The following is a 13,730-nucleotide window of genomic DNA, read 5'->3' on the forward strand; positions in this document are numbered from 1 at the left end:
ATCAGTATATATGGGAAAGAATGCTGAATATCCATTAAAAGAAAAATCCACCAAGATCACATTTCAGTTCTTAACAGTTATGCAGCAAACAAAAAGGGACCTACTTTTGTAAAGAAACAGCACTACAGCTTAAATTATACATTGACCCTCACACACTGATTATGAAAAACTTAAATGCTCCACTCCCACCAAGGTACAGATATACAGACAAAATGTAAATAGAGAAATGCCGGAGGCAATTGATATTATAAACCCTAATGAACCAAACATATTGATAGAACATTATACCCAAACACAAAAATAATATACCTTCTTAGCACTGCATAAATCTTTCTCCAAAATTAATCACACAAGTATGATAAAGAGCTAGTTTTAACACCTAAAAACAAATATAAGTAACAAAATCCTTTCTATCAGACCACCATGGCTTAAAGCTAGGTATCAAAAACAACAGAAAGATTTCAAACTCGTTGAAATTGAATGGATCACTACTGAATGAAAAAAGGGGTTTAAGACATAAATGAAAAATAAAGACTTTCTAGAAGATTAATGAAAATGAATACACAATATACTCAAATCTATGGCACACAATAAAAACAATGATAAGAGGAAAGTAAATAACACTAAGTGCCTAAATATGAAAATAATAGAAAGCTCTCATACTATCAACTTAACAGCATACCTGAAAACTCTATAACAATAAAGAGTCAAACATACACAGGAGTTTAATGAAAGACATATAAAAGTAAGATCTCAAAACAATGAAATTAAAAACAAAGAGAACATTGCAATCGATTAATAAAACCTAGAGTTGATTCTTTAAGAAAATCATAAATATAAACAAATGCTCATCAAATCTACTAAAAAATGAAGGGAGAATATCTACGTTAGCCAAATAAAATATGAAAACAGGGATATAAGAAAAGACACCAGGGAGATCTAATGAATAATAAAGCCGTATGTTAAAAACCTGTACTCCAACAAACTGTAAGATACACACACACAGGATAATTTCTCAATAGCTACCAGTTATCAGTGTTAAATCAAAGGTCAGATAGTATTAAGTAGATCTATGATCTCTAGTAAAATAGAGGTCATCAGTAAAATCTCTCTCCCATCCAAATTAAGAAGCCAAATGTTTGTCAGTTTTAAAGAAAGTTTCTACTAAATTTCAAAGAAGCATTAATGCCAATAACCCCAAATTATTCCATAAAGTAGAAACAAAATGCACTGCATTAATTCATTTTACATGTTCAGAGTTGTCTTGGTTACCAATCAATATAAGATTCAACAAAGAAAGAGAATTACAGCCAAATTTCACTTTTGAAAATAGATGCATAAATATTCAGCAGAATACATTCAAATTGAATCCAAGAACTCGTCAAAAAGATATTCCAAAGCAGGCTTTGTCTTAGAAGTGCAGTGGTGGCAAAATCAGTAAATACAAACCACCATATAAATAAAATGAAAGAAAAAAATTGTATGATCATTTTATTTGATACCAAAAGCCCTTTGAGGTTCCTTCAGGTTAAAATCACTATAGAAATTTAGAACATGACTAATATATATAAACATAATAATGTAATTTAATGCAAGCCTATATCCAAAATCCAATTAAATGCACAGAAATTCAAAGTAATTCCATGAAAACCAGAAACAAGACAAGCTTTGGCACTCTTTTCATATCTATTCAATGCATCAATTGAACATTTAGTTAAAGATATAAGACAACTGAAGGAGATCAAGTGCATCACCTTCAAATTGTAATAGAAGAAGTCAAAGTATCATTATTGGCAGATGTCATGATATTAAAGTTAACTAACCTTAAAAGTTTCACTAGAAAACCATACATCTAATAAACACTTTCACCAAACTGGCTAGATACAAGATTGAGTAAAAAATATCAGGGGCCTTTCTATTTACAAATAACAATTAGACTGAGAAAGAAATAATGGAAATACCCTTCACAGTAGCTTCTTGTAACCAGGCAAGACTTTCAGTGGAGTGAGAGAGACATCAACCCACTCATAAAACATTCAACTCAAAAACGTTCCTGACTACAAACATGCAAGGGATAAAGATGGAGCAGAAATTTAGGAAACAGCCAACCAATGAGTGGTCCAATTTAAGACCTATCCTTTGAGAGAGAGCCAAACCTTGCCACTATTAGTGATAATATGCTATGCTTGCAGACAGGAACCAAGCATAACTGTCTACTGATAGCCTCCATCCTGCAGTTGATACAGGCAGATGTAGAGACCCAGAGCCAAATATCTATCATATCACACAGAGTCTTGTGGAAGAGTGGGCGATAGGATTGAGTAATCTAGAGTTGTCAAGACACTAGAAGGCCTACAGAATCAACTAACCTAGGCCTATGGTGGCTTATTGAGCTGAACCACCAATCAAAGAGCATGCAGAGGCTCAAACTAGCCCCCCTACACATTTGTAGCAGATGTGCAGCTTTCTCTTCATGAGGGTTCCCTAACATTTAGAGCTAACAATTAGAGCTGGGACTGTCTCATATTTTGTTGCCTGCCATTGGATTCCCTTCCCCTAACTAGATTGCCTGATTGGGCTTCCATGGGAAAGGGTGTGCTTAGTCCTTCTTGGACTGGATATCCCAAAGCAGGGTCATCGCAAGAGGATCTTCTGCTTTTCTGAGGTTAAGGCAAGGGGTTGATTGGTGGACAGTTTTGTAAGGATAAGATTGAGAGAAGAGGACAGAGGGAGGTTGTGATTGTGATGTAAAGTGACTGAGGAAATTAATAAAATATCAGTGAAGCATACTTTATAATAGCGTAAAATACTTTGAGGTAACCTGTATCAAACAAGTGAAATACTTGAGTGATAAAAAACTTCAAGTTTTTTAAGAAAGAAATTGAGGAAAATATCAGAAGATGGAAAATTCTTAATTATAATGGCCATCCTACCAAAAGCAACCTACAATTCAATGCAATCCCTCTCAAAATTCCAATCAAGTTATTTGAAGACATTGAAAGGACAATTCCCACTTTATTAGGGAAAAAATTTAAAAACCATAATAACTGAAAACAATCCCAAACAATCAAAGAAAGTCTAGAGGTATCACCATCACATATTTGAAGCTGCACTAAATAGTTACAATAATAAGAACTGCATGGTATTAGCATAAAGATAGACATGTTGATAGATAAAATCGAATTGAATACCCAGATATAAATTTACACCTGTATGAGCACCTGATAAGAAGACAAAAATACACAACAGAAAAATGATGTCATCTATCAACAAATGTTGCTTATGAAATTGTATGTCTACATATAGAAGAGTACAAATAGATCCACATATATCACCATGGACAAAATTCAAGTCCAAGAGGATCAAAGACCTCAACAAAAAAGCAGACAAACTGAACCTGACACAAGAGAAAGTGAGTAGCATCAATGAACATATTGACACAGTAGACAACATTCTGAACAACACACAAATAGCATAAGCACTATGACCAACAATTTGTATATGGAATTATAAAAAAATAATCAGTTCTGTATGGGACAGTGCATCATAAGTCAGATAATGAGGCATCTATGGAATAGGATGAAAAACATTTTTATTAATTTCATGCTTGATAGAAGGCTAATATCTAAATTATATAAAGAACTACAGAAAATAAATATTTAAAAGAAAAACAAATAAACATCCTGGTGACTGTGGTATGTGACCTTAATACCAGCTATAAGAAGAAAACTAAAGGCAGATATCAGACTATAAGACTAGTCTTGTATACAGAATGAGATTCAGAAGAGCCATAACCCCTCAAAGAAATTATGTCTTGCAAAAACAAAGTAGAGGGTCTGGGGAGATGATTCAGCAGTTCAGCAGTTAAGAGCACTAGCTTCTCTTCCAAAAGGCCTGGGTTCAATTCCAAGCACCCATATGGCAGCTCACAACTGTCCGGAGCTCAGATTCTAGGGGATCTGGCACCTTTAGCCATGGACGCAGCCAAAACTTCAATGCATGTATTCACATAAAATAAAAGTAAATAAATCTCGTTTTTAAAAAGATAACCAAAATGAATATTAATATCCATATATATACACATATGTATATATATGGATATATAAACAAATAGGTAAACAAAATATTGAAAAATAGATTACAGTTCTTCTTTGGGTTCTTTTATTCATCTACATTTAAAATGTTTCCCCCTTCCTGCTCTCCTCTCCTCCAACTCCCCATCACATCTTGCCTCCCATTTGCCTCTATGAGGGTGGTCCTCCACCAACTCACCCACTCCTGCCTCCCTGCTCTAGCATCCCCCTATGCTGGAACATCAAGCCTCCATAGAGCCAAGGGCTTCCCCTCCCATTGATGCCAGTTAAGGCAATTCTCTGCTACATATGTAACTGGAGCCAGGATCCCTACATGTATACACTTGGGTTTGTGATTTAGTCCCTAGGAGCTCTGGTGAGTCCTGTTACATGATATTGTTGTTTTTTTTTTTTCCTGTGGGGTTGCAATCACCGTCAGCTCCTTTGTTCCTTCCCATAATTCTTCCATTGGGGTCCACGGGCTCTGTCAGATGTTCGCCTATGAGTATCTGTATCTGTACTAGCCACTTGCTTCCAGAGCCTCTCCAGTTACAGCTATAAATACCAGGTTCCCGTCAGCATGCACATCTTGGCGTCAACTACAATGTGGGAGTTTGGAGTTGGTCTGCTAATGGAATGGATCCCTAGGAGGGGCAGTCTCTGGATGGCCTTTTCTTCAGTTTCTGCTCCATTTTTTTTTTTTGCCCTACTGTTTACTTTAGACTGGAACAGTTCCGGGCTAAAAATGTAGAGATGGGTGGGTGGTCCCATCCCTCAAGTGGACCCGTGGCTATCTACTGGTGGTGATCTCTACAAGTTCTAACTCTCCTTTGTTGGGTATTTCAGCCTATGCCATCACTGTTGGGTCCTGGGATCCTCTCACTTCCCTGGTGTCTGGGACTTTCTAGAGACTCTCCCCAGTTCCCTAGTACCCATTGCTACATATTTCTATTTATTTTCCTGATGCTCTGGACTTCTCTCCTATCTGTTTCCATACATGATTCTGCCCCCCTATTTTCCCTTTCCACTTTTCTCTCCCTCCGAGTTCTCTCCCTCCCTCTACTTACCATGATTATTTTGTTCCCCTTTTAAGTAGGACTAAAGGATCTATACTTTGGTCTTTCTTCTTCTTAAGCTTCATATGGCCTGTGAGTTATATCCTTGGCATTATGAGCTTTTGGGTTAGTATCCACTTATCAGTGAGTACATATTTTGTGTATCCTTTTGTATCTGGGTTACCTCTCTGAGGATATTTTCTAGGTTCTTGATTTGCCCGCAAATTTCATGTAGTCGTTGTTTGTAATAGCTGAGTAGTACTTCATTGGATAAATGTACCAGATTTTCTGTATCCATTCTTTCATTGAGGGACATCTGCATTGTTTTAAACTTCTGGCTGTTACAAATAAGGCTTCTATAAATATAGTGGATTATGTATGTGTCCTTGTTTTGTGTTGGAGCATCTTTTTCCCAGTATTGTTATAGTTGTGTCTTCATATAGAAATATTTCCAATTTTCTGATGAACTGGCAGACTGATTTCCAGAGTGGTTGTACCAGCCTGCAATCTACCAGCAAAGGAGGAGAGTTCCTTTTTCTCCACATCTTCATCAGCTGTCTTAGGGTTTTACTGCTGTGAACAGACACCATGACCAAGACGACTCTTATAAGGACAACATTTAATTGCAGGTGACTTACAGATTCACAGGTTAAGGCATGGTAGCATCTAGGCAGGCATGGTGAAGGCAGAATGAGTGTTGTACATCTTCATGTGAAGGCTGCTAGTGGAAGACTCACTTCCAGGCAGCTAGGATGAGGGTCTTAAAGTGCAATGCCACAGTGACACAACTCCAACAAGGGTACATCTCCAAATAGTCCCACTCCCTGGGCTGAGCATATTCAAACAATGGCATTCTACTCCCAGCCCCCATAGGCTCATTCAAACACATGAGTCTATGGGAACCATAACTAGGCATAGCATAGTAAAAAATTACATTTAGTCCAACTTCCAAAGTCTCCATATTCTATAGCAGTATCAACATTGTGAAAAGTCTGATGTTCAAAGTCTCTTCTGAGTTCCATCCAATCACTTAACTGTAATACCCAAAGCAAGTCAAGAAACCAATTGGGCAAACTCCAAACTCTGTATCTCCAGGTCTGATGTCGAAACAGTTTTCAGATCTCCAAGTCCTTTTCCATCTTTGTTGACTGCAACAAACTTCTTTTCCTGGGCTTGTTTTACTCACTGTTAGCAGCATTCATCAGGATATATCTTATGGCTCTGGCATGTCAAAGAGTTGGGGTCTCCAAGACAGTATTGATGTTACAGCTTTGTTTAAATGTCTTAGATCCACACATGATCTTTTTGACTCCTGCAAAGGGCTGGTGTCACTTCTCCAGCTCTGGCCTCTGTATCACTCTAAGCTCAGATATATCCACTCTACTGCAGCTCCTGTTCTTGTTGGTCATCCCATGATACTTGCATCTCCAATATGCTGGAGTATTTGCTGCAAGTGGACTTCACCAATAGTCTCTCATAGGCTCTCTTCATAGTACCAAGCCTCAAATCATTTGCATGACCCCTTCATTCATGAACTGTCAACTGCAACTGAGGCTATACCTTCACCAATGGCCTTCCATGGCCTCTCACAATACCAAGCCTCAGCTGCTCTTCATGTCTCCTTCATGCCTTTGAAACCAGTACCACCTGGGTGACTCTGATACATTACCAAGTACAGTTGCCACACAAGGTACAACCTTGGCTATCTCTGGAACACAGCTTTTTTTGTGTTCTCAGAAAACAGTTCCAAGATAATTTCGCCTCAGTGATGCTGGTCTCTTCTTAATCACCACTAATTTCTTAGCTCCAGCTAACCAGCATCAGTTGTCCCATTAGTATCCTCTTCTGGACTATAAAGCCAGAGACACATGGCCAAAACTACCAAGTTTTGCTGCTTGCAGGAAGCTGGAATGTGCTCCCTTGTTCTATTACATTATCACTAGCTTTCTGTTTTTCCACTGCTTCACTGCCTAAGTTTGGTTGTCCTGGAATTTGCTTTGTAGATGGGCCTTGAACTCAGAGATCTCCATGTCTATCTCCTGGGATTTAAGGTGTGTACTACCATAGTTGGATCTGAATATAGCTGGGCAGGATCTTGTCCAAAAGTCACCACTTCCTTACTTCAGTTTAATATCATCAACACAAGAGTCACCTCCATTTCACTTCCTGTTGTCCTTTTAGTACTCAAAATATACATTTTACATTTTTCCTTTCTAAGCTTGCTATGCTTATTCAAAATGCTCTTTATGAAACTTAGCCAGAGAACAAAGTCTATTATGGGCATTTCTGAGATTTGATTTTTTCAATGCAAATTATCTGAGAGTCTTCAACTTAGCCTCAGGCAGATTCTTCAGGAGGGCAAAACCCAGCCATGATATTTACCAAAATACTACAAAAAAAATCTCTAGACTACATAACAAATTTCTACTCCACTGAACCCTCTTGGTCCAGGACTGCACAATTCAAATTACTCAAAGCAACAAAGTCTTCCATATTCCTACTAGTATGGCTCATTATGCTCTACTTAAAACATTCCATAGCTTTACAAAACCAAAGTCTTCAAAACCAAATTTTTCCATAGAAAAATATAGTCAGACTTATCACAGCATTAACCTAGTCCCTGGTACCAACTTCTGTCTTAGTTAGGGTTTTACTTCTGAGAACAGACACCATGACCAACAACTCTTATAAGGACAACATTTAATTAGGGCTGGCTTACAGGTTCACAAGTTCAGTCCATTATTGTCAAAGCAAGAGCATGGTAGCATCTAGACAGGTATAGTGCAGGCAGAATGAGAGTTCTACATATTCATCTGAAGGCTGCTATTAGAAGACTAACTTCCATTCAGCTATAACAAAGGTGTTAAAGCACATTCCCACAGTGACATATCTATTCTGACAAGGACACATCATTAAATAATGCCACTCCCTGCGTTAAGCATTTTCAAACCATGATCTTAACCATTCTGATTGGTGTGTGGTGGAATCTCAGGGTCATTTTGTTTTGAATTTCTCTGATGACAAAGTATGTTAAACATTTGATTAGGTACTTCTGAGCCATTCAAGATTCTTCGATTGAGTATTCTTTGTTTAGCTATGTACTCCATTTTTTTTGTTTTTCAAGACAGGGTTTCTCTGTGAAGCCTTGGTATGTACCCCATTTTTAATAGAGTTATTTGGTTCTATGGAGTTTAACTTCTTGAGATCTTTGTATACTATAGATATTAGCATTCTGTCAGATGTAGGGTTGGTGAAGAACTTTTCCCAGTCTTTAGGTTGTCCTTTTGTGTTTTGACAGTGTTCTTTGCCTTACAGAAGTATTTCTATTTTATTAGATCCTATTTGTCAATTATTCATCTTAGAGCCTGAGCCATTGGTGTACTGCTCAGGAAATGTTCCTGTGCAGATATGTTTGACACTTTTTGCCTCTTTCTTTTCTCTTAGATTGAGTTTATCTGATTTTATATGGAGATCCATGATTCATTTGAATTTGATCTTTGTACAAGGATATGAGAATGGATCAATTTGTATTCTCCTACATGCCAATCACCAGTTGAGACAGCACCATTTGTTAAAGATATTGTCTTTTTTCCAATGGATGGTTTAGGCTTCTTTGTCAAAGATCAAGTAAACATAGGTTTGTGGTTTTAATCTCTATTCCATTAATCTACATGTCTGTCTCTGTAGCAATACCATGTGTTTTATTTTACTACTGCTTTGTAGTACAGCTTGAGTTCAGAGATGGTGATTCCCCCAGAAGTTCTTATTGCTATGCTGTTTTTTTTGTTTTTTGTTTTTGTTTTGTTTTGTTTGCTATTCCAGATGAATTTGATGATTGCACTTTCCTATCTCTGTGAAGAATTGAATTAGAACTTTGATGGTAATTGCATTGAATCTTTAAATTGCTTTTAATAAGATAGCAGTTTTTACTCTGTTACTCCTGCCAATCCATGAGCATGGGAGATCTTTCCATCTTTTGAGGTCTTCTTTGAATTTTTTCTTCATAGATTTGAAGTTCTTGTCACACAGATCTTTCACTTGCTTGGTTAGAGTCACACCAAGATATTTTATATTATTTGTGACTATTGTGAAGGGTGTTGTTTCCCTAATTTCTTGATCAGCCTGTTTATACTTTGAGTAGAGGAAGTCCACTGAGTGAGTTAATTTTATATCCAGTCACTTTGCTAAAGTATTTTATCAGTTGTAGGAATTCTCTGGTGGAATTTTTAGGATCACTTATGTATTCTGTCATATCTTCTGAAAATATTGATATCTTGAATTCTTCCTTTCTAATTTGTATCCCTTTGACTTCCATTTGATGTCTAATTGCTCTGGCTAAGATTTGTGTTCTATTTTGAATAAATAGAGAGAGTGTGGGCAGCCTTGTCTTGTTTATGATTTTAGTGAGATTGCTTCAAGATTCTCTCCATTCAACTTGATGTTGGTTACTTGTTTGCTATATATTGCTTTTTATTATGTTTATTATGTGCCTTCAATTCCTGATCTTTCCAAGAAATTTAACATGAAGGGGTGTTCTATTTCTTCAAATGCTTTTTCAGCATCCAATGGGATAATCATGTTTTTTTTCCCTTTGAGTTTATTTATATGGTGGATTATATTGATGAATTTCCACATATTGAACCATCCATGCATTCTTGGGATGAAGCCCATTTGACCATGGTGAATGATTATTTTGATATATTCTTGGATTTGGTTTGTGAGAATTTTATTGAGTATTTTTTGCATCAATATTCATAAGGGTAATTGGTCTGAAGTTCTCTTTCTTGTTGGATTTTTGTGTGGTTTAGGTATCAGTAAAACTGTGACTTGATAAAATGAATTAAGTAGTGTTCCTTCTGTTTCTATTTTGTGGAGTAGTTTGAGAAATATTAGTATTAGGTCTTCTTTGAAAGTGTGGTAAAAACTCTGCACTTAAACCAACTAGCTATGGCTTTTTTGGAGGGGGAGGGTTGGGAGATTTTATAGACTACTTCTGCTTCCTCGGGTGTTATGGGACAGTTTAGATGGTTTATGTGATCCTGATTTAACTTTTATACCAGGTATCTGTCTATAAAAATCATCCATTTCATCTATATTTTCCAGTTTTCTTGAGTATAGGCTTTTGTAGTAGGATCTCATGACTTATTTTAAATTTCCTCAGTTTTTGTTGTTGTGTCTCCTTTTTAATTTCTGATTTTATTAATTTGGATACTCTCTCTGTGCCCTCTAGTTAGGTTGGCAACAGGTTTCTTTATCTTTTTGATTTTTCTCAAAGAAATATCTCCTAGTTTTGTTGATTGTTTGCTAAGTTCTATTTGTTTCTACTTGGTTGATTTCTGCCCTAAGTTTGATTATTTCCTGATGTTGGCTATTTTTTTGTGCATTTGCTTCTTTTTGTTCAATAGATTTCATATGTGCTGTTGTACTGCTAGTGTAGCATATCTCCAATTTCTTTACAGAAACACTCAAAATTAGCACTGCTTTTATTGTATTGCATAAGTTTTGGGTATGTTGTGCCTTCATTTTCCTTAAATTCTAAAAAAAAAATCTGTAATTTCTTTCTTTATTTGGTGTTTTGACTATCATGTGATGGGAGGACTCTCTTTTCCAGTCTAATCTGTTTGGTGTTCTATAGGTTTCTTGTATGTTTAGGGGCATCTATTTCTTTAGGTTAGGGAAATTTTCTTTTATAATTTTATTGAAGTTTTTACTGGCCCTTTGAATTGGGAAAATTCACTCTCTTCTATACCTGTTATTCTTAGGTTTGATCTTTTCAATGTGTCCTGGATTTCTTGGATGTTTTGTGTTAGGAGCTTTTTGCTTCTTGTATTTTCTTTCACTGTTATGTCAGTGTCTTCTATGTTATCTTCTTCTCCTGAGATTCTCTTCTATACTTTGTAGTCTATTGCTGATTCTTGCATCTGTGGCTCTTGCTCTCTTTCCTAGATTTTCCATCTCCATGGTTTTCTCCCTTTGTGTTTTCTTTAATGTTTCTATTTCCATTTTTAGATCCTTGATGGTTTTGTTCAATTCTTTCACCTGTTTGATTGTGTTTTCCTGTATTTCCTTAAATGACATATGTTTCTTTTTCAAGGGCTTCTACCTTTCTACCTGTGTTCTCCTGTATTTCTTTAAGGGAGTTATTTTTGTCCTCCTTAAGGTCCTCCCTATTCTTCATTTGATAGGATTTTAGATCAGACTCTTGCTTTTCAGTTGTATTGGGGTATCCAGGGCTTGCTACAGTGGGAGAACTGTGTTCTAATATTGCCAGCTAGCATTAGTTTCTGTTGTTTATGTTCTTGTGGTTGCCTCTTGCCATCTAGTTATCTCTGGTGTTAACTGCCCTTGCTGTCTCTGACTGGAAGCTGCCGCTCTTGTGAGCCAGGTTATGTTGGGCCTCCTTGGGTTAGGCTGTCTCTGGGTATGTGAGGTGGTTTGGTATGTGAGATCCTGACCTGGGACCCTGAGTGTTTCCCAGTTAGGCTAGGTACTTGAGTTGGGGTAGGGGAGTCACCTGTGGGTCTGGGGCTGTTAAAACTTCTGGGGTTCAAACTGATTCTAGGTGTGAATTGGGGTGGAGGGTTAGAGGACAGAATCCACCCCCGAGGTACAGGGGCAAACTTTAAGGAAGATGTGTCTCTGGCAGGGTGGAAGGTCCTGCATCCTCTGTTCCCTGGGGTGTTCCAATTATGCCAGGTATTGTGGCAGTGGTGGGGGACTCACCTGTGAGCCTGAGGATGTCAGAAATCCTGAAAGTGAAGCTGTCTCTGGGTGTAGGGTAGGAGCTGGAGTACAGGATCTGTTCCTTGGTGCATATGTGAACTGGAAGATGAGACTACAGTTCTTAAATAAATGAATGAATAAATAAATATTGAAAACAGATTACATGTTTTAAATACATAAATAAACTAAGTTTGAAAATAAAGTTCAGAAATAAACAGTGAATTCTAGTTTGAGGAATTTCTAATGGCTGAAAAACAAAGTAATCCTCAATACTCTTTGCCATCAAGTAAATATAAATGAAAACTACTTTGAGCTTCCATTTTTCATCTGTTGGAATGACTAAGATCAGTAATGAATATATCAGCTCATGTTGGAGAGGATATAGAACAAGGAGAACACTCATCCATTACTGGTGAGTACTTAATGACTCTCCCATCACTGTATGTATAATAGGAAATGGTTTCAACACATGGTGTTCATCAGTACAATTGATTTGCTGTGCAGCAACAAAAAGGCAACTTTTGGTACCGTCTGAAAAAATTATTTAAGGATTTCATGAATAACAGAAATAAAAGAAGTAATAATGAAAAATTTTTTCTACCGCAGATCTAGGACGATGTGTGAAGTGTCCAGATGGTCAATATGCCAACACAGAGAGAAATCACTGCTTCCCAAAGGCTGTGACATTTCTGGCTTATGGAGACCTACTAGGGATTATATTGGCCTGTGTGGCCTTATGTTTATCCACATTGTCAGCTTTTGTTCTAGGGATCTTTGTGAAAAACCAATCCACTCCCATTGTTAAAGCTAATAATCGCATTCTCAGCTACATCCTTCTTGTTTCCCTCACACTTTGTTTTCTTTGCCCATTGCTCTTCATTGGACAACCTAGCACAGCCAGATGTCTCCTGCAGCAGGTCATTTTTGGGATTCTGTTCACTGTGGTTGTGTCTACAGTCTTGGCCAAAACAATTACTGTTCTTCTGGCTTTTAAAATTACTGTTCCAGGAAGAAAAGTGAAATGGCTGCTGTTATTTGGGACACCCAAATTCATCATTCTAATCTGTTCCCTTTTTCAACTAATGCTCTGTGGATTTTGGTTGGGACTATCTCCTCCCTTTGTAGAGATAGATGCTAACTCTGAGCATGACCACATCACCATTATGTGCAACAAGGGCTCAATCATAGCCTTCTACTGTATGATGGGATACCTGGGCTGTCTGGCACTAGCAAGCTTTGTTGTGGCTTTCTTGGGCAGAAATCTCCCTGACACATTCAATGAAGCCAAGTTCCTAACATTCAGCATGCTTGTGTTTTGCAGTGTTTGGGTCACTTTCCTCCCTGTCTACCACAGCACCAAAGGGAAGGTCATGGTGGCTGTGGAGGTCTTTTCTATCTTGGCCTCGAGTGCAGGGATTCTAGGTTGCATCTTTATCCCCAAGTGCTATATTATTGTGTTAAGACCAGATAGAAATTTTATACAAAAGTTGAAGGTTAAAAATCATTCCTGACATCTTAAGGTTTCCATCACATGTATAATACTACTATAAAGCCTGATGACAACAATTCACTACTCTAGTCTAGCTGTAGTATGTTATGTGGACATGAAGGTAAAATGTAGTTTTAATGATTACAAACTCATGAAATTTGTCCTTTTTCCCCAACATAATAAAAATCAAAACCAGTAGAAGAGATGACAGCACTGGTAAGGTAATAGAGACAAAGAAAGCCATAGAGTCTAATTATTCTGATCTGCTGTTAGAAATACGGGGACCTGGGCTACAATCCAGACTATTCCTTTAGCATACTAAGCATTCTGAGAGTTGCCTCAACTACAAACTGGATCTAGGACAGATTAATTGTTTCAATTATTAGATAG

The 13,730-nt window shown here is 37.2% G+C and overlaps 1 protein-coding gene across 2 annotated transcripts in view; it reads left to right on the plus strand.

Moving 5' to 3' along the window:
- LOC114620580 (vomeronasal type-2 receptor 116-like) overlaps positions 1-13,362 on the plus strand; it is a 41,104-nt gene extending 27,742 nt beyond the window's left edge. For both annotated transcript variants that reach the window (XM_028766697.1, XM_028766698.1), the window contains exon 6: positions 12,458-13,362. In XM_028766697.1, the coding sequence (XP_028622530.1) occupies positions 12,458-13,362 (905 nt within the window). The remainder of the gene's footprint in view (positions 1-12,457) is intronic.
- The last annotated feature ends 368 nt before the right edge of the window (positions 13,363-13,730 follow it).

This window comes from Grammomys surdaster, unplaced genomic scaffold (genome assembly GCF_004785775.1).
Source record: "Grammomys surdaster isolate TR1022 unplaced genomic scaffold, NIH_TR_1.0 169, whole genome shotgun sequence".
Taxonomy (NCBI): domain Eukaryota; kingdom Metazoa; phylum Chordata; class Mammalia; order Rodentia; family Muridae; genus Grammomys; species Grammomys surdaster.